The following is a 26,737-nucleotide window of genomic DNA, read 5'->3' as shown; positions in this document are numbered from 1 at the left end:
CTAATGTGACTGTTGTAACAAGCGATGCTCTGCCCCCCATCCCTACTGCCCCAGACATTACAGATCAAATGGTTGCCTTTATTCATTTTAGTTGGGTAGAAAGACATAAACTGTCCCAGGCGCGGTGGCTCACGCCTGTAATCCCAGCACTTTGGGAGGCCGAGGTGGGCAGATCAGCTGAGGTCAGGAGTTTGGGACAAGCCTGGCCAACATGCTGAAACTCCATCTCTACTAAAAATACAAAAATTAGCCGGGTATGGTGGCGGGCACCTATAATCCCAGCTACTCAGAAGGCTGAGGCAGGAGAATCGCTTGAACCCAGGAGGCGGCAGTTGCGGTGAGCCGAGATTGCACCATTGCACTCCAGCCTGGGCGATGAGTGAAACTCCGTCTCAAAAAAAAGATACAAACTGAGGACATGGTGACTGATGTCTTGGAAGTATGAAGGCATTACTGGAAAAGGAAAAGACAGGCTGGCCAGGGTTTGGCTTAATTTACTTTTCTAGTAAATCTCAGTTTCTGTGTCGTCAGGTACAGGATCTAGTATCTAGTATGAAGATTCTGGCATTGTGGCATGGACCTAGTACAGTGAGACACAAGTAACTTACAAGGCATCCCTGATCTGTACTGAATGTATAGCAGAAATCAGAAGTAGTCTACGGAGCTTTTTCGGAAAGAGAGATTACTTCCAGTTAGGGTGATTAGGGAAGGCCTTACAGAAATTTGATGCTGGAGTGGCCTAAAAAATAGGCTGGAAGGATGCATTAAAAGCAAAACAAAAACTTTCCAGTTAAATATGGAAAATTAAACATATTAGCTTTTATGTCCCCTCCAAAAACTCTATTGAAAACCAGTAAAGGAATTATTTTAAAAAGGCATGTGACCTGGCCGGTCTCAGTGGTTCACACCTGTAATCCCAGCACTTTGGAGGCCGAGGCGGGTGAATCACCGGAGGGCAGGAGTTCAAGACCACCCTGGCCAACATAGTAAACCCCTATTAAAAATACAAAAAAAAAAAAAAAGGCGCAGTGACTCGCACCTGTAATCCCAGTACTTTGGGAGGCTAAGGTGGGCGGATCCCCTGAGGTCAGGAGTTCGAGACCAGGCTGGCCAACAATTTGAAACCCCATCTCTACTAAAAATACAAAAATTAGCTGGGCATGGTGGCAGGTGCCTGTAATCCCAGCTACTCGGGAGGCTGAGGCAGGACAATCACTTGAACCTGGGAGGTGGAGGTTGCAGTGAGCCGAGATCACACCACTGCACTCCAGCCTGGGGGACAAGAGTGAGACTTCATCTCAAAAAAACAAACAAACAAATTAGCTGGGCATGGCAGCGGGCACCTGTAATCCCAGCTATTCGGGAGACTGAGGCAGGAGAATCACTTGAACCTGGGAGGCAGAGATTGCAGTGAGCCAAGATCAGGCCATTGCACACCAGTGTGGGGGACAAGAGCGAGACTTCATCTCAAAAAAAAAAAAAAAATTAACCAGGCATGGTGGCGGGTGCCTGTAATCCCAGCTACTCAGGAGACTGAGGCAGGAGAATTGCTTGAACCCAGGAGGCAGAGGTTGCAGTGAGCCAACATCGTGCCATTGCACCCCAACCTGGGTGACAAGAGTGAAACTCTGTCTCAAAAAATACATATAATAAAGCCATGTGACCCAGTGATAAGGAAAATAGGAGGTGACAATGAATGAGAGATGCCAACATTTTGGAAGATGAAAAACAGAAGAGTCGACAATGACTTAACAGAGTAGAATGAGTTGGGTTCTACCTGCTGAGGGAGTTAGTGGCAAGAAGTAAGCCAATGTGCCCTTCTGAACCCAGAAAAGATTCAGCACCTCACAGGAGGGTATGGACGACGCTGAGAACTAGGGGTGGGGTGGAAGGAGATTACTCGATGATCTGTATAAGAAAAAGCCCCGCCAAGTCCCAGCCTCATCTGATCCAGCCGAGTGATTATGCCTACTTCTCCCCTGCATAAAATGGGAGATTCCATCTCTGGAGAAATGGTAGGAAGGAAGTTAGCAGATAGACTTAAGGTTTCCTAAGCCCAAAGGTCACAAGTTTCCAGACCAATTGTCCATGAGTGCCCAGCATAATGAATGAAAAAGCCCATGAAATTTCAGAATGTCCAGGGGAACTTAAACTATCAGAGCCTCCGCATTCAGCAGCAGGCATAGTGGGGATAGAGGTGAGGTATTAGATCGAAAATAGAGAACTAAGTGAAAATACATGAGCGGTGAGACTCAACATCAGCACACACTGACAACCTCCGGTATAAAAAGAAACAACTGCAGAAAAAAAAAAAAAAAAGCCTATGCATACTGACATTTTTGGTTTCTTCAACAACAAATAAAGTCAACTTTCCTTCCACATGATCACCCTACAATGAAGCCTGTTCGTTAATAACCCTTGTAAATAGACTGAGCTTCCAATCCACTTTTTGGTATCTCACTGTTAAATGTGAATAGACAGCTAAAGACCATTAAACATCTGAGTAACCTTCCAATATGAAAGACCAAAACAAATAAATAGAAACAATGACAAGGAAACATTGTCAAGGAAACAATGACAAAGTAGGGAGCTTTCTGAAAACTTCATAGGGAAAAAGCTACAATAACTATTCTCAAAACTCAAAGAAAAGATATTGTGTCCATAAAGTACTTTAAAAAGGAAGAATTGGAGAAGAAAGAGTTCTTAGAAATTAAAAATAAGCAAACTAATTCCTTCTCTTGAGAATTGGAGGATTAGAGGATCAAATAGGAGGGTAACGTTTCACTGTATTTCCATTCTTCCATACTTCTTGAATCTTGAATCATGAATATTTTATCTATCTAAAAAAAAAAAGTAGTAAAGGATCAATCCATAAGGCCCAAAATCATCTACTGGGCTGCAGAAAGAGAATAGGAAAAATCACTGGACATGGTGGCTCATGCCTGTAATCCCAGCCTTTTGGGAGGCCACAGCAGGTGGATTGCTTGATGCCAGGAATTTGAGACCGGCTGGGCAACATAGCAAGATCCCATCTTGATAAACAATTTTAAATTATCAGCCAAGGGTGGTGGTGTCCGCCTGTAGTCCCAGCTACTCGGGAGGCTGAGGTGGGAGGATCACTTGTGTCCAGTTCAAGGCTGCAGTGAGCTATGATCACACCACTGCACTCCAGCCAGGGTGACAGAGCAAGACCCTGCCGAAAAAAAAAAAAAAAGGCTGGGTGCGATGTGACTCACACCTGTAATCCCAGCACTTTGGGAGGCCGAGGCGGGCAGATAACTTCAGCCCAGGAGTTCAAGACGAGACTGGCCAATGTGGTGAAACCCTGTGTCTATTAAAAATACAAAATTAGGGGCCAGGCACGGTGGCTCACGCCTGTAATCCCAGCACTTTGGGAGGCCAAGGCGGGAGGATCACAAGGTCAGGAGATCGAGACCATCCTGGCTAACACGGTGAAACCCCATCTCTACTAAAAATACAAAAATTAGCCAGGCATGGTGGCGTGTGCCTGTAGTCCCAGTTACTCGGGAGGCTGAAGCAGGAGAATGGCGTGAACCCGGGAGGCAGAGCTTTCAGTGAGCCAAGATCACACTACTGCACTCCAGCCTGGGCGACAGTGCAAGACTCCATCTCAAAAAAAAAATAAAATAAAATAAACAAAATTAGGACTGGGAGTGGTGGCTCACACCTGTAATCCCAGCACTTTGGGAGGCTGAGGCAAGCAGATCACTTGAGGTCAGGAGTTTGAGACCATCCTGGTCAACATGGTAGAACCCTGTCTCTACTAAAAATACAAAATGTTAGCTAGGCATGGTGGTGCATGCCTGTAATCCCAGCTACTCAGAAGGGTGAGGCAGGAGAATCGCCTGAGCCCAGGAGGCAGAGGTTGCAGTGAGCCAAGATAGCTCCACTGCACTCCAGCCTGGGTGACAGAGTGAGACTCCTTCTCAAAAAAAAAAAAAAAAAAAAAATTAGCCACGTGTGGTGGTATGCACCTATAATCCCAGCTATTCAGGAGGCTGAGGCACGAGAATCACTTGAACCTGGGAAGTGGAGATTGCAATGAGCTGAGACCATACCACTGCACTCCAGCCTGAGTGACAAAGTGAGACTCTGTCTCAAAAACAAGAACATTTTAATTACCATTTTTCCGGGTTTTGTTTTTTTTGTTTTTTTTTTTTTTAATTTATTGAGTTTTCCTCTGTTGCCCAGGCTGGAGTGCAGTGGTAAAGTCCTGGCTCACTGCAACCTCTGCCTCCAGGGTTCAAGTGATTCTCCTGCCTCAGCCTCCCAAGTAGCTGGGATTACAGGCACATATATGCCCCCACACCTGGCTAATTTCTGTATTTTTAGTAGAGACGGGGTTTCACCACGTTGGCCAGACTGGTCTCGAACTCCTGACCTCAAGTGATCCGCCCAGCTCGGCTTCCCAAAGTACTGGGATTACAGGCATGAGCTACACGCCTAGCCTTTTTTTTTCCTCCCCCCAGTAGAAACAAGGTCTTGCTATGTTGCCCAGACCGGTCTCAAACACCTGGGCTCAAGCAATCGTCCCACCTCAGCCTCCCAAAGTGTTGGGATTACAGGCATGGGCCTGTTCTTAATTCAAGAATTGATTGTTGGCTGGGTACAGTGGTTCACACCTACAATCCCAGCACTTCGATAGGATCGCTTCAGCCAAGGAGTTCGAGGCTGCAGTGAGCCATGATTACCCCACTATACTCCAACCTGAGAAACAGAGCAAGGCCCCATCTCAATAAACAAATAAATAAAACAAAGGAGGAAAGTATCCAGGAAACGGGTCCAACACAGAGACAGGTAAAGGGAATTCTGAGGATACAGATGCAGAGAAGTCCCAGGATGATAGTTGTGCACAGGCTGAGATAGCCAGCGGTGCTGACCAGAGCAAAATAATGGAAGGTTCTACCAAGCACTTTGAGAGGCCAAGGCGGGTGGATCACCTGAGGTCAGAAGTTCCAGATCAGCCTGGCTAACATGGTGAAATCCTGTCTCTACTAAAAATACAAAATTAGCCGGGCATGGTGGCGGGCGCCTGTAATCCCAGCTACTTGGGAGGCTGAGGCAGGAAAATCACTTGAACCCGGGAGGCGGAGGTTGCAATGAGCCAGGATCTTGTCATTGCACTCCAGCCTGGGCGACAGAGTGAGACTCCATCTTAAAAAAAAGAAAAAACCAAACACCGCATGTTCTCACTCATAGGTGGGAACTGAACAATGAGATCACTTGGACTCAGGAAGGGGAACATCACACACCGGGGCCTATCATGGGGAGGGGGGAGGGGGGAGGGATTGCATTGGAAGTTATACCTGATGTAAATGACGAGTTGATGGGTGCTGACGAGTTGATGGGTGCAGCACAGCAACATGGCACAAGTATACATATGTAACAAACCTGCACGTTATGCACATGTACCCTAGAACTTAAAGTATAATAACAATAAAAAAAAAAAAAAGAAAAAAAGAATGGAAGGCTTCAGGGAAAAATGGAACTGATGGATTATCTAATAGCTTTGATTGAGTGAACAAAGTGTGTATTGAGAAACTATTAGATTACATGGGAAAAATTAATGATAGGTATAATATATTAAAACAAATGAAAAAACAAGGCAATGATTAAAGTCAGAGGAAACAAAAAAGTTGTAAAGGAAACAATTATAAAACACACATGAGGCTGGGCACGGTGGCTCACACCAGTAATCCCAGCACTTTGGGAGGCAGAGGCGGGTGGATCACGAGGTCAAGAGATTGAGACCATCCTGGCCAACATGGTAAAACCCCATCTCTACTAAAAATACAAAAATTATTTGGGCAGATGTGGTGGCATGTGCCTGTAATCCCAGCTACTCCGAGACTGAGGCAGAAGAATCGCTTGAGCCCGGGAGGTGGAGGTTGCAGTGAGCCGAGACCGTGTCACTACACTCTAGCCTGGCGACCAAGTGAGACTCCATCAATAAAACAAAAACAAAACAAAACACAATTTAAAAACCCCACATGACTTAGCAGTGAACATTTGCTCATAGGCAAAATAAGGTCAATACTAAGTACTATATTGACTTAGCCAAAAAGTGTGCTTTCACTATTTTAAGAGGGAAAGGTAAGGTGGAAGAGAGATAATCATCAATCAAATTTGGAAATCAATAAGCAATGTCTAAAATGCATAAATCAAGAACAAGTATTATGAGCTAAAGTACTGAGAGTGGTAGGGAAATAGGACAAAGAACTGCTGTTGTTTTTTGTTTTTTTTTTTCTCACCACTATACCAATGAGGAGGATTGCTGTTTTGTTAAAAAGCTTTTTAAGGGCTGGGCGCAGTGGTTCATGCCTGTAATCCCAGCACTCTGGGAGGCCGAGGGGGGTGGATCACGAGATCGGGAGATCGAGACCATCCTGGCTAACATGGTGAAACCCCGTCTCTACTACAAATATAAAAAATTAGCCAGGCGTGGTGGCGGGCGCCTGTAGTCCCAGCTACTCGGGAGGCTGAGGCAGGAGAATGGTGTGAACCTGGGAGGCGGAGCTCACAGTGAGCCAAGATCACACCACTGCACTCCAGCCTGGGCGACAAAGTGAGACTCCGTCTCGAAGAAAAAAAAAAAAAAGCTGTTTATGCAAACATATTACTTTGATAAAAAATTTAAAGAAGGTGAAGGAAAGGGTATGAAGTGACAATATATATAAGGTGTGTACAGGGGCTAGCAAGTGGGTTCATTTCCCTGAAGTCAGAAATGTGGCCAGGATATAAGACAAAAGCCTGTAAAAGTAGGTAGAGGTTAGATTATGGGGGGCCTTGAATAGGGATATTTGGGGGCTTTGGGGAATGTGGGAAGGTTTCCGAGCAGAAGAGGTATCTGAAAGAGGTTGTCATTCTAGTGCTTATTTGGCAACAGCGTACAAAATGGAGAAGAAGGAGCCTATACTTAAGACCGTGGCATACAAGGCCCTATGTGATCTGGTCAGTCTGTTTCCAGCCTCATCTAGAACTGTTCCTTTAGTCACCATGGCCTTCTCATTCCTCAAATGTAACATGTTTATTCCTGCCTTGAGCCTGTATATTGGCTGTGCTCTCTGCCTAGAATGCTGTCACCCCAGATCTTCTCATAGCCGCTTCATCCTCACTATTTCTAGGTCTTCTCTTCTGTAAGAGGACTTCTCTAACCACCCGGAAACCTCTTTCCCTTGTCACTATCTTTTTTGTTTTGGTTTGGTTGTTTTGTTTTTGTTTTTGTTTGAGGCAGAGCCTCACTCTGTTGACCAGGCTGGAGTGCAGTGGTGGGATCTCGGCTCACTGCAAACTCCACCTCCCGGATTCAAGCAATTCTCCTGCCTTAGCCTCCCAAGTAGCTGGCACGCACCACCATGCCCAGCTAATTTTTGTATTTTTAGTAGAGAAGGGGCTTCACCATGTTGGCCAGGATGGTCTCAATCTCTTGACCCCATGATCTGCCCACCTCAGCCTCTCAAAGTGCTGGGATTACAGGCATGAGCCACTGTGCCTGGCCTAATTTTTGTATTTTTAATAGAGATGGGGTTTCACCATGTTGGCCAGGCTGGTCTTGAACTCCTAACCCGAGGCGATCCACCTGCCTCAGCCTCCCAAAGTGCTGGAATTACAGGCATGAGCCATTGCGCCCGGCTTCCCCTGTCACTATCACATCACTTTGTTTTACCTTCTTCATAGCAGTTGTCATTCTGAAGCTATGTATTTACAAGCCTATGTGTGTCCCTCCAGCAGACAGAAGGTCCTGAGAGCAGCCTTGTCTGTCTTGCTACCGCTATATCTCATGCAATATGCCTTACACATAGTAGGCCCTCAGTATTTATTAAATTAATTAAAAGTTACGGGGTGAGGAGATCTGTGAGGAACCGGCTATACCTAGTTCTGGTTTGAGACTTACTGTTTTAGGCGTGCATGCATCCACTTATTATTTTTTGTGTCGGGTGGGGGTGGGGGTGGGGGATGGAGTTTCACCCTTGTTGCCCAGGCTGGAGTGCAATGGCACGATCTTGGCTCACTGCAACCTCCGCAACCTCCGCCGCCCGAGTTCAAGCGATTCTCCTGCCTCAGCCTCCCGAGTAGCTGGGATTACAGGCATGCGCCACCACGCCCGGCTAATTTTTTTGTATTTTTAGTAGAGACGGGGTTTCTCCATGTAGGTCAGGCTGGTCCTAACTCTCGATCTCAGGCGATCCGCCCGCTTTGGCCTCCGAAGTGCTGGGATTACCAGCATGAGCCACCGCGCCCGGGGCCCACTTAGTCTTCATTCAATCCACTGACTAAACCACTACCTTGCAACTGGACGCTAAGATTATAGGGAGGAATCAGAACTGGATGCTGTCCTGCTCTCGAGATCAGTGTAGTAGACTCATTGACAGCAGTTGTGCTTCTCAAGAAACCCTGACTGGCCATGTTAAGGTCACTCTCCTCCAGGGATCCAGAGTCAGACCCACCCTCTTTCCCTAGGCCATTTCTGGGGACCAAAGCAATCCCTGCCTTCCACTCCTCCCGGACTGCAGAGCAGTCACCGATCCCACTTGGGTCCGGAGTCAGGGCCTTCAGGGGTCCTGGAACGCTGCCATCCCCGTGAATCTCCCCTTCCGTTTCTAGGGACCCGGGACCGGAGCGCCGCGGCCCAGCCAGTGGGCGGGACGTCAGTGGGGCCGGGTGGAAGCTCAGCCATCTGCCGCGAGGCCGGCGTCTCTCCGCTCTCCGCGGCGGCCGGGGGTGGGGCGCGCCGGGGCGGGGCCGCGCCGGGCCGGAGGAGGGGAGCGCGGGACGCAGCCCTAGGCCGGGAGGGCCGCGGCCACCGGAAGAGTCGCGGTCTCCAGTCCAGTCAGGAGAGTGAGGAGCGGAAGCGGCGGCCGCGGCGGCGGCGGGCGGCGCTGGGACCCGGGAGCGGCCGGAGAACAAGGGAGCTGACGCCGCGGGCAGCCGCCGAGCTGGGTTGAGCCGCTGGGCCGCGCCGCGCGCCGCCGCCGTCTGGGAGGCTCGGCCCGGCCGCCCGAGCAGGCCGCGCGCGGGCCGTCGGGCCCGAGGCCGGAGCCATGGGCGAGACCAAGATCATCTACCACTTGGACGGGCAGGAGACGCCGTACCTTGTGAAGCTACCCCTGCCCGCCGAGCGCGTCACGTTGGCTGACTTTAAGGGCGTTTTGCAGCGACCCAGCTATAAGTTCTTCTTCAAGTCTATGGACGACGATTTCGGGTGAGGATGGCCCCCGCCCCGCCTCCGGGGGCCCCGGCCGCTCCGGCATCTAAGGGACGACGCGGTCCGTTTCGACTTCCCTCGCCACACCAGCTCCTAGCCCCGCTCTGACTTCTAGGGGCGACTCGGCCCATTTGGGCCCCTTTGGTTCCAGCCCCTCTGGCAACTCCCGTTCACCTCTGAAGGGGGGATCTTGGCCTCCCTTGTTTAAGGGGACGTCCAACTCCCCACGAGCAGAGTTCCTGCCGGTGCGGTCGCCTTACCTCGTCAGAGACCAGTGGCCCACAGAGACAGACACACACCCCCTCCACCTAGTTTCAGAGCCCGAGTCCCCCATCCTCCTCCTGCCGAGGAGCCAGAGCCACCTTTTTCCGCACAGACTTGCGTTGTGTGACCCTCGTTCTTCGCCCCCTTCATCTTTTCAGCAGCACAGCTCCCAGCCATATTTGGAGTATGCTGCATCTGAGGGCTCTGCTGGGACTTTGAGCTGGGGGAGGGGTGTCGGGGGTGCTCGGGCGCCTGGCGGTGAGCGGGGTCTGCAGATCTGATGTTTATCTAGCTGCCTCCCCTCTCCTTTGTGGGCCGTTGGGGGTGTTGTCACCGGAACAGAGAGCCTGACCCCTCAGTAGGCGTCCTCACTGACCCAGGTGCTGATCTTTCCTCCAATTTGGGTCTTTTTCCTCCAGATGGTGGCCAGTGGGGAGACGTTGGGAAGGGCCTGGGGCCTGGGTGGGAGGGCCAGAAAGAGTTTCTTGGTGTTCTCCATCTTCCCCTCGCTGGTGGGGTCTTCCCTTCCACCCAGCTGCAGAGATCCGGACAGGCAGAGTTTGGAAGCACTTCCCCTTTAAGAGGGGATGGAATGTTGGAGCCGGAAGGTTCTGAAGCAGCTGGCCTGGGAAGGGGGGGCCTGGCTGATCCCCTCGAACCCCCCCAACTCCCAGGAGACTGGGGGAGGGGGAGGCGCCCCACACTTGCCTGCCGTCTCATTAACTGGGCGCTGGGCCTGGAGGCGGTGGGGAAGGCCCCTCCAGGCCTGAAGGCTGCCTCTCCAGCCCTAGCCTGAGGCCTGCACTGCTTTTTGGAGCTGAGGCCCTACAGCCAAGAGGAGTCTTTCTCCTCCCCAGTGTTCAGTTGTCGGGCTTCTCTCCCAAGCCTCTGGCCCACCTAGCACTAGGAAGCAAGCACCTTCTGTCTAATGCCTGGCATGTTTTGCTGTCACCTGAAACTCAGGGTTGGATGAGCCCGTGAAATCATGTGTGTGAGAGTGCTTTGTACAGTGGGCAGTGCTATGTAGATTCTAACTATTCTTGTTTCTGTTGTTGTTCCTGCCCTGGGGTGGGGTGCTTCTGCTGTGATAATGATTGTCTGCCTTCAGCCCAGAGACAGACACCTCTGATTGGAAGATTCTGAGGAGGGATGGATCTGGAAGGGGTCTGTGTGAGCGGGTGGATGCTTTGGCCTGGCAAGAGAAGAATAGGGTTAGAAGGGATCAAGCTACTGCCCCCACACAAGGAAAAGGGGAAGATCAACCAGAGTCCAGTGCCCTGGGGCCACCTCAGATCCAGATGCCTTGAGGGACTAGGATAGGCTGTCTCTCCACCCCCAACTTATCTCTAGACCCACTGGGCCTGGCCCCTGCCTCCTAAGCCTGGACAACTCTGGGCTGCTCTCCCAATCCCAAGGCTGCTGTTGAGCCAGGCCTAACTGCAGTTATAAGAGGGCCCCCATTACATCCAGTCACTGTTTACTTAATATTTTTCTTTAAATCCATTGTCAGTCCACTCATTCTTTTTCTTAGCTTGAACCAAGCAATAATATGAAACCATACATCTGACTTTTCTATTTCTTTCTAAAATATATTTAACATAAATATTTAACGATTGAACTAAGCAACGGTAATCTGTGTGCCACCTGAAGCCATCTTGCAAACATCAGTGGTACTTGAACCAAAATCAGAGTTGGACCATTTTAGCAGGGTTGAAAACAGTATTAAAAATGAAGTGGAGGACATACATTTTGTTTGTATCCCCAGAAGGATAAATGAGCAGGGGACCTGAGAGGGCTGTCTTGTCACAGAGGACTAATAGCTGAAGAGCATATATATATATTTCATTTATTTAACACACGCCTTTTATGCTTAGTGTGCCAGGGACTAATCCAAATGCTTTTCAAATCTTCACTCATTTAATCTTCAAAACAGCCTTATGAAATAGATAGCATAATAGTATCACTGGCGGAGGCCAGTGACCCTAACTGACAGAAGGGAAGATGGGTCAGAGGAGGAAGGCTGCTATCTCTTCAGTTTCTTCACTCCTGGCTCAGCCTTGGAGGTTCTGGTTGTGAGGCCTGAGGACCCCTCAAGTCCCATCTGGTCTCCAAAAGCATTTGTCAAGCTCAGGGTAGGCCCAGCCATCTTTTTAAATTTTTTTTCTTTTCTTTCTTTTTTTTTTTTTTTTTTTAGGATTTTCTCTCTTGTCACCCAGGCTGGAGTGCAGTGGTGCGATCTCGGCTCACTGAAACCTTTGCCTCCCAGGTTCAAATGATTCTTCTGCCTCAGCCTCCCAAGTAGCTGGGATTACAGGCATGTGCCACCATGCCCAGCTAATTTTTGTATTTTTAGTAAAGATGGGGTTTTGCCGTGTTGGCCAGGCTGGTCTCGAACTCCTGACCTCAAGCAATCCACCCACCTCAGCCTCCCAAAGTGCTGGGATTACAGGTGTGAGCCACTGCACACAGCCTGTCATCTTAAGTTATTTGAGAAATGGAGGAAAGATAAACATTTTCAGCATTGAGGGCATGGTGGATGGTTCATGGAAGTAAAGTACCTACTGCTAGTCTGGCCTTGAGCTGTGAGATGGGGCAGCATGGCGACCAGGTCATTAACTGTGTGGTTCCCTGCTGCATGTCATACACTGTCCTCCCTCTGGGCCTTCCACTTATAGCACTCTTCTTCCCCTGTCTCCTCCAGATTCAAATTCTCCTGCCCTCTGGGTTGAGCTTTTCCATGAGAACTGTCATGGCACTCTTATCTCTTATTTTATCCCTTTTTGTTGTTGTTGTTGTTGTTGTTGAGATGGAGCCTGGCTTTGTCACGCAGGCTGCGGTACAGTGGTGTGACCTTGGCTCACTGCAACCTCTGCCTCCCGGGTTCAAACGATTCTCCTGCTTCAGCCTCACAAATAGCTGGGACTACTAGTGTGTGCCATGACACCCGGCTAATTTTTGTATTTTAAGTAGAGATGGGGTTTTGCTACGTTAGCCAGGCTGGTCATGAACTCTTGACCTCAAGTGATCCGCCCACCTTGGCCTCCCAAAGTGCTGGGATTACAGGCATGGGCCACCGAGCCTGGCTTATTTTATCTTTATATCCTGACACCTGTGTGGCACTGAGCAGATGTCTATCCAGTGAACACATGTGCTGCTCCTATGGCTCCAACCACTTCCTGGATTGCAGTATATTTCCATGAACTGTCCACTGGACCAAGTCTCTCCGAGAACAAGGCAGGCTCTGGGTCTGATGTTTCATGAGATCCCTACAGTAGCAAGCTCAGGACCTAAAACCCACTGGGCCCTCAGCCAAAGCATTTTATTTTATTTTATTTTATCTTATTTTATTTTATTTTTTTTTTTTTTTTGAGAGAGAGTCTTGCTCTGTCGCCCAGGCTGGAGTGCAGTGGCGCGATCTCGGCTCACTGCAAGCTCCGCCTCCCGGGTTCACGCCATTCTCCTGCCTCAGCCTCCTGAGTAGCTGGGACTATAGGCGCCTGCCACCGCGCCCGGCTAATTTTTTGTGTGTGTTTTTAGTACAGACGGGGTTTCACCATGTTAGCGAGGATGGTCTCGATCTCCTGACTCGTGATCTGCTCACCTTGGCCTCCCAAAGTGCTGGGATTACAGGGCTGAGACACTGTGCCCAGCCAGCCAAAGCATTTTACTTGGATGAACAATGAATGATAAACAGATTTATTTGCTCTGCCCTTAAAAATGTATACGTAATTAGAAATAGTGTGTGGATCCTGCTAAAGATTGACAATATAATTAACTTTTATTGTATGCCTGAATCATACCAGGCATTTAAGGATCCCATTTGCCAGGACGAGACAAAGGCTTGGAGAAATTAAGAAACTTCTGTAAGAGGGCCAATAAGTGGTAGAATTGGAATTTGAGCCCTTATTTATTTGACTCCATTTGGGGTGTAAGTGTGTGTGTGTGAGTAAGTGCTATGTAACCCCCAGCCATTCAGCTCCATGGTGGGAGAGTGAGGCCTGTCTGAGGTTCCCCAAAGCTGCCAAAGATCAGCTGATTGTTTTGAGTCAGCAGAGCCTTGGTGGCCTGTCGATGACCCCCAGAAAGAGAGGAAATATGTAGTGTGGAGCTGTGTGGTGGGGCCTGCCAGGGGACCCGGGAGGTAGGGACTCAGCAGCAATTTTCCCACCCACAAGCAGACCCTTTCCAAAGCAGGCTGTGCCATGTGGTCCACATATTCCCTTTTCCTTTGAGCCCTGTGGGGCTGCCAACTTGTAGTATCCTGTGGCCAGCCTGACTGGTGGGTCTGAGCTACTTCTCTGTCCCTTCTTTCTAGCCTATGCTTTCTACACTTTCTGCCATGGTGGGCCTGAGTAGGATGATTTGGGCTGCTTTCCGAGGGTCACTGTGGTGTTGGGAATGATGGAGGAGCTAGAGCTGGATGGGAGTTGGGAGGGCAGGCTTGGCCTGTGAACTTGGCTGTGAGTCCAAAAATGTGAGCATCACAAGGAGCCAAGCACATTCCCGGCTCTGGGCAGAAACTGCTCTAAGAACAACGGGGGCTGGGCGCGGTGGCTCATGCCTGTAATCCCAGCACTTGGGACGGCCGAGATGAGTGGATCACCTGAGGTCAGGAGTTCAAGACCACCCTGGCCAACATGATGAAACCCTGTCTCTACTAAAAATGCAAAAATTAGTCAGGTGTGGTGGCGAGTGCCTGTAATCCCAGCTACTCAGGAGGCTGAGGCAGGAGAATCACTTGAACCCGGGAAGTGGAGGTTGCAATGGGCTGAGATTGTACCACTGGACCCCAGTCTGGGTGACAGAGTGAGACTCCGTCTCAAACAAACAAACAAACAAAAAACAAAGAACAAGTAGGGACTGAACTTCCCAACCTCCTCCTTGCTGTCTTCCCTCTCTGCTTAGAGCTCCCGGCATGTGTCATCTGACCCCTGGTCATGTCTTCCCATCTCTGTACTCCTGGCATATTTGACAGTCTGAGGGTCCTCAAACTTTCCCACTCCCCTTCCCAGCCCCAACTGTAGTTACTGCCTGACTTCTTGCCTCACCACATTCCCCAGGCCACACTACATGCCCCATGACCACATTCCACACCCTTCATGCCTCACATCATTGTCCTCCAGCACCCACTCGCCCCATAGACCCACATTACCTCTGTTATTATATAGGAAAGAATGTGAAATACAATGGAAAGAGTATGGATTTTGGAGTCAGACAAGCCTGGGGTGAAATTCCAGCTCTGACATCTACTAGTCCTGTGACCTTGGACAAGTTACTGAATGTATCTCAGTTTCCTTATTCATGAAATGAAGATCATATTGTCTGCCCACTGAGGCTGATGTGAAGATTATAGGTTCTAACTATAGGAAGATAAGGTGGTGTAATAGGTAAGAATGCAGACGTTAGAGTCAGGCTGACCAGGATTCAAATTCCAGCATGAGTTTAGGAGAATTACTGAACCTATTGAACCTAGTTTCCCCAGTGTACCTGCGTTATAGCGTTGTTGTAGTAAATGAAATTATGTAAGTAAAGTGTTTAGCATAGTGCTTGGCCCATAATACTCATTTATGCTCAATAAATGACAGCAAATTTTTTTTTTTTTTTTGAGACAGGGTCTTGCTCTGTCGCCCAGGCTGGAGTGCAGTGGCACAATCATAGCTCACTGCAGCCTCGAACTCCTAGGCTGAAGCGATCATCCCACGTCACCCTTCCAAGTAGCTGGGACCACAGGCACACACCACCATGCTTGGCTAATTTTTGTATTTGTTTTGTTTTGTAGAGACGGTGCCTCGCTATGTTGACCAGGCAGGTCTCAAAACTCCTGGCCTCAAGCGATCCTCCTGCCTCAGCCTCCCAAAGTGCTGAGATTACCAGCGTAAGAAAGAGCAATTGTTACTGTTAATTATCATAATGGCATGTGGAAAATGTTCAGTAAATGCCTTCTTCCTTTCTCTTTTCTTTTTCTTTTTTTTTTTTCTTGTTTTGAGACAGAGTCTCACTCTGTTGCCCAGGCTGGAACACAGTGGTGCAATCTCAGCTCACTGCAACCTCCACCTGCCAGGTTCAAGCGATTCACCTGCCTTACCTCCCGAGTAGCTGGGATTACAGGTGCACACCACCAGCCCAGCTAATTTTTCTATTTTTAGTAGAGATGGGGTTTTGCCAAGTTGGCCAGGCTGGTCTCAAACTCCACTTAAGGGTGATCCGCCTGCCTCGGTCTCTCAAAGTGCTAGTATTACCGGCATGAGCTATCACGCCCGGCCTCCCCTTTTCTTTTCTTTTCTTTTTTTTTTTTTTTTTGAGATGGAGCCTCACTCTGTCGCCCAGGCTGGAGTGCAGTGGCAGGATCTAGGCTCACTGCAAGCTCCGCCTCCCGGGTTTACACCATTCTCCTGCCTCAGCCTCCCAAGTAGCTGGGACTCAGCCTCCCGAGTAGCCTGCCACCTCACCCGGCTAGTTTTTTGTATTTTTTAGTAGAGACGAGGTTTCACCATGTTAGCCAGGATGGTCTCGATCTCCTGACCTCGTGATCTGCCCGTCTCAGCCTCCCAAAGTGCTGGGATTACAGGCTTGAGCCACCGTGCCCGGCTTCCCCTTCTCTTTTCTAATTTTCTTAAATTCTTTGTCCACACCTCCCACAACAATGTTAGGATTCCCACTTAAGAAAGGAAGGACAGTTATAATTGTATGCTTTTTTTCCAATTGGGGTCAGAGGAAAAGAGAAAGTCTAGCCCAGGAGAGTCATGTTGGGGATGGGTAGAGCACTCTGGAGATTTTAGGGCGTGGCATGGGGGACAGTGATGTGTCAGTTGTAATTTGCAATCACCTGATGACTGAGAGGATGCCCCAGGAAGGCATCTGGCCTAGGCAGGGCTGGTATCTTCCTGGTGGTGCTAAAGAGCTGTTCCTGGGTCTCGCCAACCTTTGCTTTCATTTGAACAGTCTTGTGCTGGTGGTTTGATTCCCAGTTTAGGATAGAGGAGCACCTGAGAGTTGGGATTTGAGGATCCTCCATTTCTATCCTAGAAGGTTCTCTGTGACCATCCCCTTTTCTCTGCAGAGTGGTGAAGGAGGAGATCTCGGATGACAATGCCAAGCTACCATGCTTCAATGGCCGGGTGGTGTCCTGGGTAAGGAGCCCTCAGCCTTCCATCCACCTGCATCCCTGTGCTGGGCTGGACGAGGGAAAGGCATCACTGAGATTGTAGCTGGTGGTTTTAAGCTTCAGTATCTGAATCTTTCTTTAGTTTTCTAAATGAACTGCTTCTCACCTCAGATTCTGTAACCTTGATGAAAAGTGAGAAATTGGTGGGAAGGGGGAAGAGGGAGAGATAGAAACACACAGTGGAGATAGCAACGTTTCTTATGCCTTTCAGACACTTGCCTCAGGTTTCCTTCTGCCACCTGCTCATCTCTGCCTTAGACCACTGAGCCTTGTTCTTTGTCCCCACTCCACTTCACCACCCCATGCCTTCCAGCCACCCCATCAATAGCAGGAAGTGGCAGAGGGGCCACTGTTCATCTCAGCCATCCTTGCACAGCCCTGTCTTTTCTCCCTCAATATTTCCTGCTTCCTTCCTCTTACGCCTTCATGCCTTGCCGGAAGCCAACAATCCCCTTCTCCTTGGTGCTCCTCTAACATACTACTCACTCAGTTTCTCCCCTTCAGCTGGTGTCAGCTGAGGGCTCACACCCGGACCCAGCCCCCTTCTGTGCTGACAACCCATCGGAGCTGCCACCACCTATGGAGCGCACGGGAGGCATCGGGGACTCCCGACCCCCGTCCTTCCAGTGAGTGTGACCTGAGGGTGGGGAGGGCAGCATCAGCTCAGCCCAGGGCTGGGGGAGGGAGCCCCCAGCCTGGCCCCTCCCCCATCAAGTCTCTTCCCTGCAGCCCTCATGCTGGTGGGGGCAGCCAGGAGAACCTGGACAATGACACAGAGACAGACTCCTTGGTGTCTGCCCAGCGAGAGCGGCCACGCCGGAGGGATGGCCCAGAGCATGGTATATCTTCCTGAACATGGACACCGTCTGTACCTCACACCCTCCCCACAGTTTCCACCCAGCTACCCACCTCCTTGCCCTACTTCCTGAGCTCAGGATGTGCCTGGCCCCGGTGCAGCCCCTGGCTTACCTCTCTCCCTCCACTCCTGCACTGGGCACTGTGTAAACCCAACTGCTTCCATCCCCTGCAGCAGCTCGGCTAAATGGAACTGCAAAGGGGGAGCGGCGGCGAGAACCAGGGGGTTATGATAGCTCATCCACCCTTATGAGCAGCGAGCTGGAGACCACCAGCTTCTTTGACTCAGATGAGGATGATTCCACCAGCAGGTGGGGCTTGAGTTTCATGGGGATTGTGGGGCAGGTGACCCTGGAGGAGCCCTAAACCCTGAGGAGGCAGGGCCCTGGGAGGCTTATGGGCTTTGTGTTGGGGACCCAGGCCCTGCAGTGCCTCTCATGGGGGCAGGGCTGGGCCAGCCTGGTGGGGAACGACTGTGGGCCCCACAGGTTCAGCAGCTCCACAGAACAGAGCAGCGCCTCACGCCTGATGAGAAGACACAAGCGGCGGCGGCGGAAGCAGAAGGTTTCTCGGATTGAGCGGGTATGGGGTCTGGGAGGCTAGGGATGGGTGGAGGTAGATTGTAAGCCCTTCCTAGGCAGGGCCAAGGCTTGTTCTTCCTTAGATCCCATCCCCTTAGTGCAGTGTTTAGAACCTTGGGGCAGGGGGCAACACCGAGGACTCACCTTGAGGAGGAGCCAGGTGGGAGTGAATTCCTGCCACCCCTGCCTACTGCTCAGGGCCTCTGTCTATTTCAGTCCTCGTCCTTCAGCAGCATCACGGACTCCACTATGTCACTCAACATCATCACGGTTACTCTCAACATGGGTGAGTCTGAGGAAACAGCACTCTAAAGCACCTGCTATGTGCCAGACACTGGGCAGACTTGAGGAGCTCAGAGAGGCACAGAATATGTTCCCTGCCCTCAGGGAGCTCTCTTTCATAAATATCAGCTGATACATAAACTGATCATTTTAGTGTCTCACCATCAGGGCTATGACAGAGATAAGCACAGAGAGTTGTGGAAGCAGAAAATGGCATCAGGGAAGGATTCCTGGAGGAAGTAATTTCTGAGTGCCCACTCCTTCACATCTCTTAGCCATTGCATCCTTTCTCTCTGATTTCTGCCCTAGGTACTCTCTTTACGAGGCAGCTGGATATAGTAAAAGGAGCCCAACTTTGGGATTTAAATCTGAGTTTGATTCCTGGCTCTGCCAGTTACTGGCTTAGGAAAGTCATCTTCTAGGTTCACTAAACCTCAGTTGCCTGCTGTGTAAAATGGGACTGAGTCCCTACCTTACAGCCAGCAAGGATTCCATGGAAGCATGTTGAGCATGCTGAGTGCAGTGCCTGATTCAGGATCAGTAAATGTCAGTTCAGTTCCTGTCCCTTTCCATTTTCTAATGGGCTGGGAATGCGGGTAGGAACCTTGCTCCCCCTTAAGGTCTTAAATTGCTCTCTATAGAAAAATATAACTTCTTGGGCATCTCCATTGTGGGCCAAAGCAACGAGCGTGGTGACGGCGGCATCTACATTGGCTCTATCATGAAGGGTGGGGCCGTGGCTGCTGATGGACGCATCGAGCCAGGAGATATGCTGTTACAGGTATCAGTGCCCATCCTAGGCGGTGGTGTGGATAGAGAGCCGGGAGGTGTCCTACCATCTGCACCCTGCTCATTCAGAGGCCCTTTCTTGGTTGAGGGAAGACTCCCTGACCTACCAACTTGAGTTCCCCTTTCATCCTCCCCAACACAGCTATTTATCCCACTCCTGGTCCTTTCCCAGGTAAACGAGATCAACTTTGAGAACATGAGTAATGACGATGCAGTCCGGGTACTGCGGGAGATTGTGCACAAACCGGGGTATGGATGGAATGGGGCACTGGGCAAGGGGCTTGGTCTGGCCTGTACACATCCTGCCTTCACAGGACACCCTTGTTTTCAGGCCCATCACCCTGACTGTAGCCAAGTGCTGGGACCCAAGTCCACGTGGTTGCTTCACATTGCCCAGGAGTAAGTGGATGGGAGACTCAGTCCTAAAGCTGGTGCTTACATACATGAGCACTGTCTCTCCTTTCTTCTCTCACCCAGAGCCCCCACATCTATCCTGTTGGGCCCAGCAGTGGGCAGGGTGGGTAGCCCATGACTCCTCATCCTCCCTGCAGGTGAGCCCATCCGGCCCATTGACCCTGCGGCCTGGGTCTCCCACACTGCAGCCATGACCGGCACCTTCCCTGCATACGGCATGAGCCCCTCCCTGAGCACCATCACCTCCACCAGCTCCTCCATCACCAGTTCCATCCCTGACACAGAGCGTGAGTGTCCAACCCTGTGTCCTGGGCCCAGCAGACAGGGCCAGGTGGGAGGACTGATGAGGGTCCATGTGGAGACTCTTGCTTGAGCATCAGAGAGGGCCGGAGATGGGGCTCGGCTCATTCTAGCAACCCCACACTGCAACTCCCCCACAGCGGGCACTCCAACCCTCACTAAACAGTGTTTGCTTCTGAACCTGTATGAGCACCCAGGGCGCCTCAGTTTCCTCTTATAAAATAGGACTCACGAAATAAACTACCAGGTTCCCGTGGGTTTAATGAGAGGATCTAAGTGAAGCACCACTGCGATGTGTGGTGTAAAGTAAGCATTCAGTAAACGGCAGCCATTTCGATTATCATCACATGTATATCGCACACTGTGCCAAGCACCTGCATTTATATTATTTAATCCTTTCTTCAAATAGCCTTGTAAAGTAGATATGAAAATCCCCATTTTTTATAGAAGGGGAAACTGAGAGTTCAAGAAATCAGTAATTTTCCCAGCATTGGTCCCATAATTACTAGGTGGTAGAGCTAGAATGCAAACTCTTGTTTACCAAACTCCAAAGCCCCTTTCTGCCTCACCATTCTGCCTCCCACCCCCAGGCCTAGACGACTTCCACTTGTCCATCCACAGTGACATGGCTGCCATCGTAAAAGCCATGGCCTCCCCTGAATCAGGGTTGGAGGTCCGTGACCGCATGTGGCTCAAGATTACCATCCCTAATGCTTTCATCGGTGAGAGAGCCCCATGGTGGGATGCAGGGTGGGTGGGGAGTGATGGGGCAGGGCAGGCCGGAGGGCCCAGGACTTCCCCTGGACCCTTCCTTTGAGCTGGAGCCAGCCCCAGCCTCATAGCTTCTGTGAGGCCAGATGAGTCCAAGTCAGATGGGCCTCCCCATCAACTGGCAGCCTTGCCCCCAGGCTCAGATGTAGTGGACTGGCTGTACCACAATGTGGAAGGCTTCACGGACCGGAGGGAGGCCCGCAAGTATGCTAGCAACCTGCTGAAAGCTGGCTTCATCCGCCATACCGTCAACAAGATCACCTTCTCCGAGCAGTGCTACTACATCTTCGGCGACCTCTGCGGCAGTATGTGCCTCCCTCATCTTCTTGCCCTGTCTCCTGGCTGTGAGTGGGGAGGTAGCCAGGGAGGTGGCAGCAGACTCTGGGGAACCCAAATTGGGGGACAGCAGAGCCAGGGGCCCAACTCAAGGCCTGAGAGTTCTGTGGTGGAAGAAGAGTCCAATCTAGCCTCTTCACCTGGCCCACATCTCCCTCTTGGGCCTGGCATTTTCTAAGTGCCTGCTCTGCCTGGTACCATGCTGACTGTTCCTAAAGCATCATCTTACTCAATCCTCACAACCTCCCAGAGGCCCAGCTCAGCAGGATACTGCCAGAACAGGCCTTTTCCTTCTCACTGGTCTCTGCTAGGGGTGTTGCAGGCTTAAAGGGAAGAACTGGAGGCCTAGGTAGCCCCAAGGAGCACACAGTCATTCCCTCTAAACAACAGCCTGGAGGCTCACGTCGCCACCAGCTCTGGGCAACAGCTGACACAGACCACTGCTTTCCTCCACCACCACTCCCCATGCTGGCTGCTGGCCTCTTGACAGGTTGATGGCTTGGCTGCAGGCTCCACAGGCAGCCTCAGAGCCCTGTGTCCTGACTTCTCTCCTGGAAGGTTGGGCTGGCTCTCCTTAGGGCTGGAGGAATGTCTCATCTTAATAGGGCGGGTGGCCTCAAGGGCAGTCGTAGCTCTCTTGAGGCTCTGGGACCTGGTACCGATAGTGTGTGAGCAGAGGGTGTCCCAGGCAGGTATTCAGTTCTGGTGGCCCCTATACTCTCTTCAAGGTAGTTCCAACAATGGTGGGAGCAGCCTTGCCCTTAAGGAATGTATAATTTCCCTGGGGGCGCCAGGGTCCGTGAGATGAGTTGTTGGAGTGAGACAGAGCTATGAAGAGCCAGGCCTGGCCGGGAACGGGGTGGAGAGCACTGGGGGAGGCACCTAAGTTGTTCTTTGCTTCTGGCCCCTTCCAACCTACTCCAGCAGCACCAGGAAAGTGTAATCAGGGCCAAGTACCTTCTATATAGGGAATCTCTGGCAGGCCCTGCACTCATTCTAGGCTTTTAGTGGGTATTTAGTTCTAGGTGGGTAAAACTTTACCTAAATTTCCCAAACTGCTCCTTGCTCCTAAAGAATGACCTCATCTGAGAAGGCAAGGAGAAACTAAGCTACTCTTAGCTTCTGTTCTGATTAGTTTAGGCTGAGCTGAAGGTAGTGTTCACTATTGTGCTTCATGAACTTCAGGTGCGACATACCTGGTAACTGTCTGGTATTTCAGCCTTCCAAATTCTCCAACCTTGCACCGGCTGAGTGAACAGAAGAGAAAATGGCCACATAAGAGTTTTGCAGGCCGGGCTCACGCCTGTAATCCCAGCCCTTTGGGAGGCCGAGGTGGGAGATCACCTGAGGTTAGGAGTTGGAGACCAGCCTGGCCAACATGGTGAAACCCTGTCTCTACTAAAAATAATAATAAAAAAATTAGCCAGGCGTGGTGGTGTGACCCTGTCAGGAGGCTGAGGCAGGAGAATCACTTGAACCAGGCGGGAGGAGGTTGCAGTGAGCTGAAACTGCACCACTGCACTCCAGCCTTGGCTATAGAATGAGACTCTGTCTCAAAGAGTTTTGCCGCTTCTAGCTCACTGAGGCCAGCAGAGAAAGTGCAAAAGCTTGGCAAGGGCCTTAAAGGGATTGGGAGGTGCAGCTTTGGCTAAGAATGACGACTCGAGGCCTTCCTGAGGCGGGTCTCCCTGGAGCTGGCTCTGGTGGTGGCAAAGCGGGTCTGCAGAAGGGGCAGCTGTCTGGTCTGTGCCTCCTCTCATTCTAGCCAGAAACTACCACGGTCTCTGTCATCCAGAGCCCACCTGACCTAGGCTAGGGACCTCTCTCCGGAAAGACCTAGCTCCATCCGGCCCTTCCCTCCACAGACATGGCCAACCTGTCTCTCCACGATCACGATGGCTCCAGTGGCGCCTCTGACCAGGACACACTGGCCCCTTTGCCGCACCCGGGGGCCGCCCCTTGGCCTATGGCTTTCCCGTACCAGTACCCGCCACCCCCGCACCCCTACAACCCGCACCCAGGCTTCCCGGAGCTGGGCTACAGCTACGGCGGGGGCAGCGCCAGCAGTCAGCACAGCGAAGGTAAGGTAGAGGGGCCGCGGAGGAAGGCTATAGGTGGGCCTCAGGCTTCCCCCGCCCACTCAGCTTGCCCCGCGCTGGCCCTGTTTGCCTCCTACAGGCAGTCGGAGCAGTGGCTCCAACCGTAGCGGCAGCGATCGGAGGAAGGAGAAGGACCCGAAGGCCGGGGACTCCAAGTCGGGGGGCAGCGGCAGCGAATCGGACCACACGACACGCAGCAGCCTGAGGGGGCCGCGGGAGCGGGCGCCCAGCGAGCGCTCAGGCCCGGCGGCCAGCGAGCACAGCCACCGCAGCCACCATTCACTGGCCAGCAGCCTTCGCAGCCACCACACACACCCGAGCTACGGTCCTCCCGGAGTGCCCCCTCTCTACGGCCCCCCTATGCTGATGATGCCCCCGCCGCCCGCGGCCATGGGGCCCCCAGGAGCCCCTCCGGGCCGCGACCTGGCCTCAGTGCCCCCGGAACTGACCGCCAGCAGACAGTCCTTCCGCATGGCCATGGGAAACCCCAGTGAGTTCTTTGTGGATGTGATGTGAGCAGGGCCCCTCCCTCACCTCCATTCCGCTCCCACCCCAGCCGGCTGCGTTCCTCTCTCCATCCGTCCGTCTTTTTTACTTTGTCTGGTACCTGAAAGGGAAATAAACGGAACTAAATCCAGGTGCGCTAACTGCTCGCAGGGTGCTGCGAGGGTGGGGTGCACCTACCGATTGGCTCTGCAGCCCCCTAACCTGCCTCTGGCCCCACTTCCTTTCCTCTGCCCACTAACCGCTGCATAGGACTTCTCAGGACCCTTTTTGTCCCTGGGACCAGACTTGGTGCTGCCCCTTACTCCCCTCTGCAAACCCCCTTTTGGGAGTTGACCCCAGCAATGTCCTTGGTGGCATGCTCACTCCCTCATTCTCTCCTTTCCCCTTTAGCTCCCTTTCACCATTCATTCAGCTACATAATCCCTCTATTAACCCCACCCTATCAGGCACGTGTGCAAACCTCTTGACTTTACCCCACATTACTGACACCAAAATGTATTTGCTTCATCTGCCCCTACTAACTGTCCCCCTGCCTGCTGCCTCAGCCCTGCAACCTAAAGCTGTAGTTGCCTCCAGTAGCCATCCATGCCATCCCTGCCTGTGCCCAGGATCAGAGGCCCAGAAGGCTCCCTCAGTTGCCTGAGGGGCTAGTGCCTTCCAGGGAGCATCTCTGCTCTACCCCTGCCCCATGCCTGCCCTGCGTGCTGGTTCCTTCGGACCCCTAACCCTACTAACCATCAGGCTCTTCTCACCTCCAGGCCTGAAACATTTCTTTTCTTTCTTTTTTCCTCCCCCAATTTTCCCTGGGCCTGGAGCAGCCAAGAATTTCGGGCTGTTTGACTTTCTGTGAGCCCCCAGCGAGGGGAGGCCCAACCTCCGAGGAGACCAGGAACCCTGCTTCAGCAGCCCCTCAGGGCTTCCCAAGGATGTCCAACCCCCACACCCACACGTTAACATAATGGGTCACTAGGCTTCTGGGGAGGGCCCAGCTTCACCCGTGCATGAGAGACTCTCCTCCTTTCCAGAGAGAATCAGACTGTACCACATGTGGCAGCCTGCGAGGGGGTGGGGTGCGAGTTGGGGGGGTGCCTTTTTAGCTCTTTATCTTTCTCATGTATGCATACATGCACAGAGACGCAAGCACAGGTGCCTATGCAAGTTCACTAAAGCCTCAGGGCTGGTCCCTGCAGGAAGGGCTGGACCCTCTCAATCCTCTCCTAGGTTGTGGGGCTGGTCCCCTGACACCCTTCTCCCCATCCTGTTAGCCCTCAAACCTCGCACACATGTCCCCGGCATTTTCTCACCTGGATAAAGCCTGTAAGCTGGGTCTCAGGCTGGGCTCAGCAGAGGACTCGCCCTGCGACTGACAGACCATTCCCACCCCCACACACAACCTCTTCCGTTTTCACATTCACCATGACACCCCAGAGCAAGGACACAGGAGCCCACAAGCCAGTTGAGGTTGGGCAAGGAGACTACCAGGACTTCCAGACAGAGTACCAGGTTTTATTTTTCACCTTATTCTCCACTTTAAACAAATCATGACTTTCTCTTTAAGCCTCTGCTATAAATTCTCCTGGCTGTCCTGGGCTTCCATATTTTGGGGGCTGGGGTGTCAAAAGTGAGATGAAGTCCTTAGCTCCAGGTTTTGGGATAAACCAAGGTAGGGACATTTTGGCATTTATTTCAATTAACAGTACTTCCTTGGACGGTTGCGGTGGCTCACGTCTGTAATCCCAGCACTTTGGGAAGCTGAGGCAGGTGGATCACTTGAGGTCAGGAGTTTGAGACCAGCCTGGCCAACATAGCGAAACCCCATCTCGACTAAAAATACAAAAATTAGATGGGTGTTTTGGCACCTGCCTGTAATCTCAGCTACTCAGGAGGCTGAGGCACAAGAATCGCTTGAATCCAGGAAGCAAGTGGAGGTTGCAGTGAATTGAGATCACACTCCAGCCTGGGTGACAGAGTGAGATTCTGTATCAAAAGCAAACAAAAACAATACTTCCTGGGATTTTGGTGCACAGGGAGCTTTGTTGGAAGTGTGACTCAGTCTTGCCTGCCTTCTGGGAGCTCTAGAATTGTTCCCAACCTAGTCCGTGGCTTCTAGCCACCACTAGAAGTTTCATGTACTTCTCTCTCTGACTCTGTCTTGTCCATCTCTCTTGAGAATTTCTCCACGATTGCTCATGCCTGTCAGTATCAGTGCTTCCATCGTTCCGTCTTTGATTCACTTCTCTTTCCTTTCTGTTTACTCCCAAAATGGAGTCATTCATCCTGATGTCCTCAATTGCTGCTGATATGCTGGTGATTCCCAAATACATAGCTCCAACCCCAACTTCCCCCAGACTTTAGATCTGTATTGGTATTACCTACTGGACATCTCTATGGACAGTTCCATGTAGACTCAACTCATCTGCCGAACCAAGTATGTTCCTCCTGAATTCCTATCCTGGTTACCTTCATCACAATCTACATAGGCTCACCAGCTAGAAACATTTATGAGCTTACATTCCTTCTTCCCATATCTTACTCATCAGCATATCATGTTCATTTCACTCCAACAATCTGTCTTGAATGTGGCCCTCCCTCTCCCCTCTCTCTTTACTTTAATTCATTGGAGCATGGGATTTGGAGTCAGGTGGTTTTGGGTTTGAATTCCAGCTCTACTATTTTTGGTTGTGTGATAGGAGAGTTATTTAACCTCTCTGAGCCTCAGTTCCCTCGTATGTAAAATGATGATAATAATACCTACCTCACAGGGTTGTTGTGAGGATTTAAATTAGATATTGTACGAAAAGTGCCTAGCACAGTGCCTGGCACACAGTAGAGTAGGTGCTCAATAAATGGTAGCTGCTATTATTATTATTTTATCATTATTATTATTGACTCTAAATTGGTAGCAGTTTAGGGTATTTTTGGAAGATAAAGCTTTTGCAAAGGTAGGAGTGAAGCCTTGAGTGCTGGTTCAAAAATTAGAAGTGCCTGTATTCAGTCACTTAATGACTTCAGACCTTGACTATGATTTGAGAGGGGTCAGATCTTCATCCTGCCATATCGTGGCTTCTGGCCAGAGGCTGGGAAGGACTGTAACATTTGCAATCAGATCTGCCCTTTCTCACCCTTCCTTCCTCCCATGACAGGCACA

The 26,737-nt window shown here is 51.1% G+C and overlaps 2 protein-coding genes across 5 annotated transcripts in view; both read left to right on the top strand.

The window, feature by feature from the left end:
* EIF2B5 (eukaryotic translation initiation factor 2B subunit epsilon) overlaps positions 1-26,737 on the top strand; it is a 566,918-nt gene that overhangs the window by 12,741 nt on the left and 527,440 nt on the right. The gene's annotated exons all lie outside the window — the stretch shown is intronic.
* DVL3 (dishevelled segment polarity protein 3) lies at positions 8,760-26,396 on the top strand. 4 transcript variants are annotated; one of them, XM_025375148.1, is made up of 16 exons: positions 8,760-9,223; positions 16,551-16,620; positions 17,160-17,281; positions 17,385-17,494; positions 17,686-17,821; positions 17,999-18,092; positions 18,308-18,377; positions 19,015-19,154; positions 19,335-19,411; positions 19,494-19,561; positions 19,714-19,863; positions 20,467-20,598; positions 20,785-20,952; positions 22,849-23,064; positions 23,162-23,572; positions 24,408-26,396. In XM_025375148.1, the coding sequence occupies exons 1-16, from the start codon at positions 9,063-9,065 to the stop codon at positions 24,437-24,439; spliced, it is 2,157 nt and encodes a 718-aa protein (XP_025230933.1). In that variant the 5' UTR covers positions 8,760-9,062; the 3' UTR covers positions 24,440-26,396. The 4 variants fall into 4 exon arrangements, with proteins under 4 accessions (XP_025230933.1, XP_025230936.1, XP_025230935.1 ...); XM_025375151.1 differs by lacking the exon at positions 24,408-26,396 and having other exon boundaries at positions 17,689-17,821; positions 19,714-19,791; positions 23,162-23,789; XM_025375150.1 differs by lacking the exon at positions 24,408-26,396 and having other exon boundaries at positions 17,689-17,821; positions 23,162-23,789.

Source organism: Theropithecus gelada, chromosome 2 (assembly GCF_003255815.1).
Source record: "Theropithecus gelada isolate Dixy chromosome 2, Tgel_1.0, whole genome shotgun sequence".
Classification (NCBI taxonomy): domain Eukaryota; kingdom Metazoa; phylum Chordata; class Mammalia; order Primates; family Cercopithecidae; genus Theropithecus; species Theropithecus gelada.
This window is presented reverse-complemented; position numbering and strand designations above follow the sequence as displayed.

Coding starts and splice junctions, on each gene's coding strand:
- DVL3 (XM_025375148.1), top strand. CDS start 9,063: ATGGGCGAGACCAAGATCATCTACCACTTGGACGGGCAGGAGACGCCG. Junction 18,093..18,307: donor AGGTTTCTCGGATTGAGCGG/GTATGGGGTCTG, acceptor TGTCTATTTCAG/TCCTCGTCCTTCAGCAGCAT. Junction 23,065..23,161: donor CAGCAGTCAGCACAGCGAAG/GTAAGGTAGAGG, acceptor TGCCTCCTACAG/GCAGTCGGAGCAGTGGCTCC.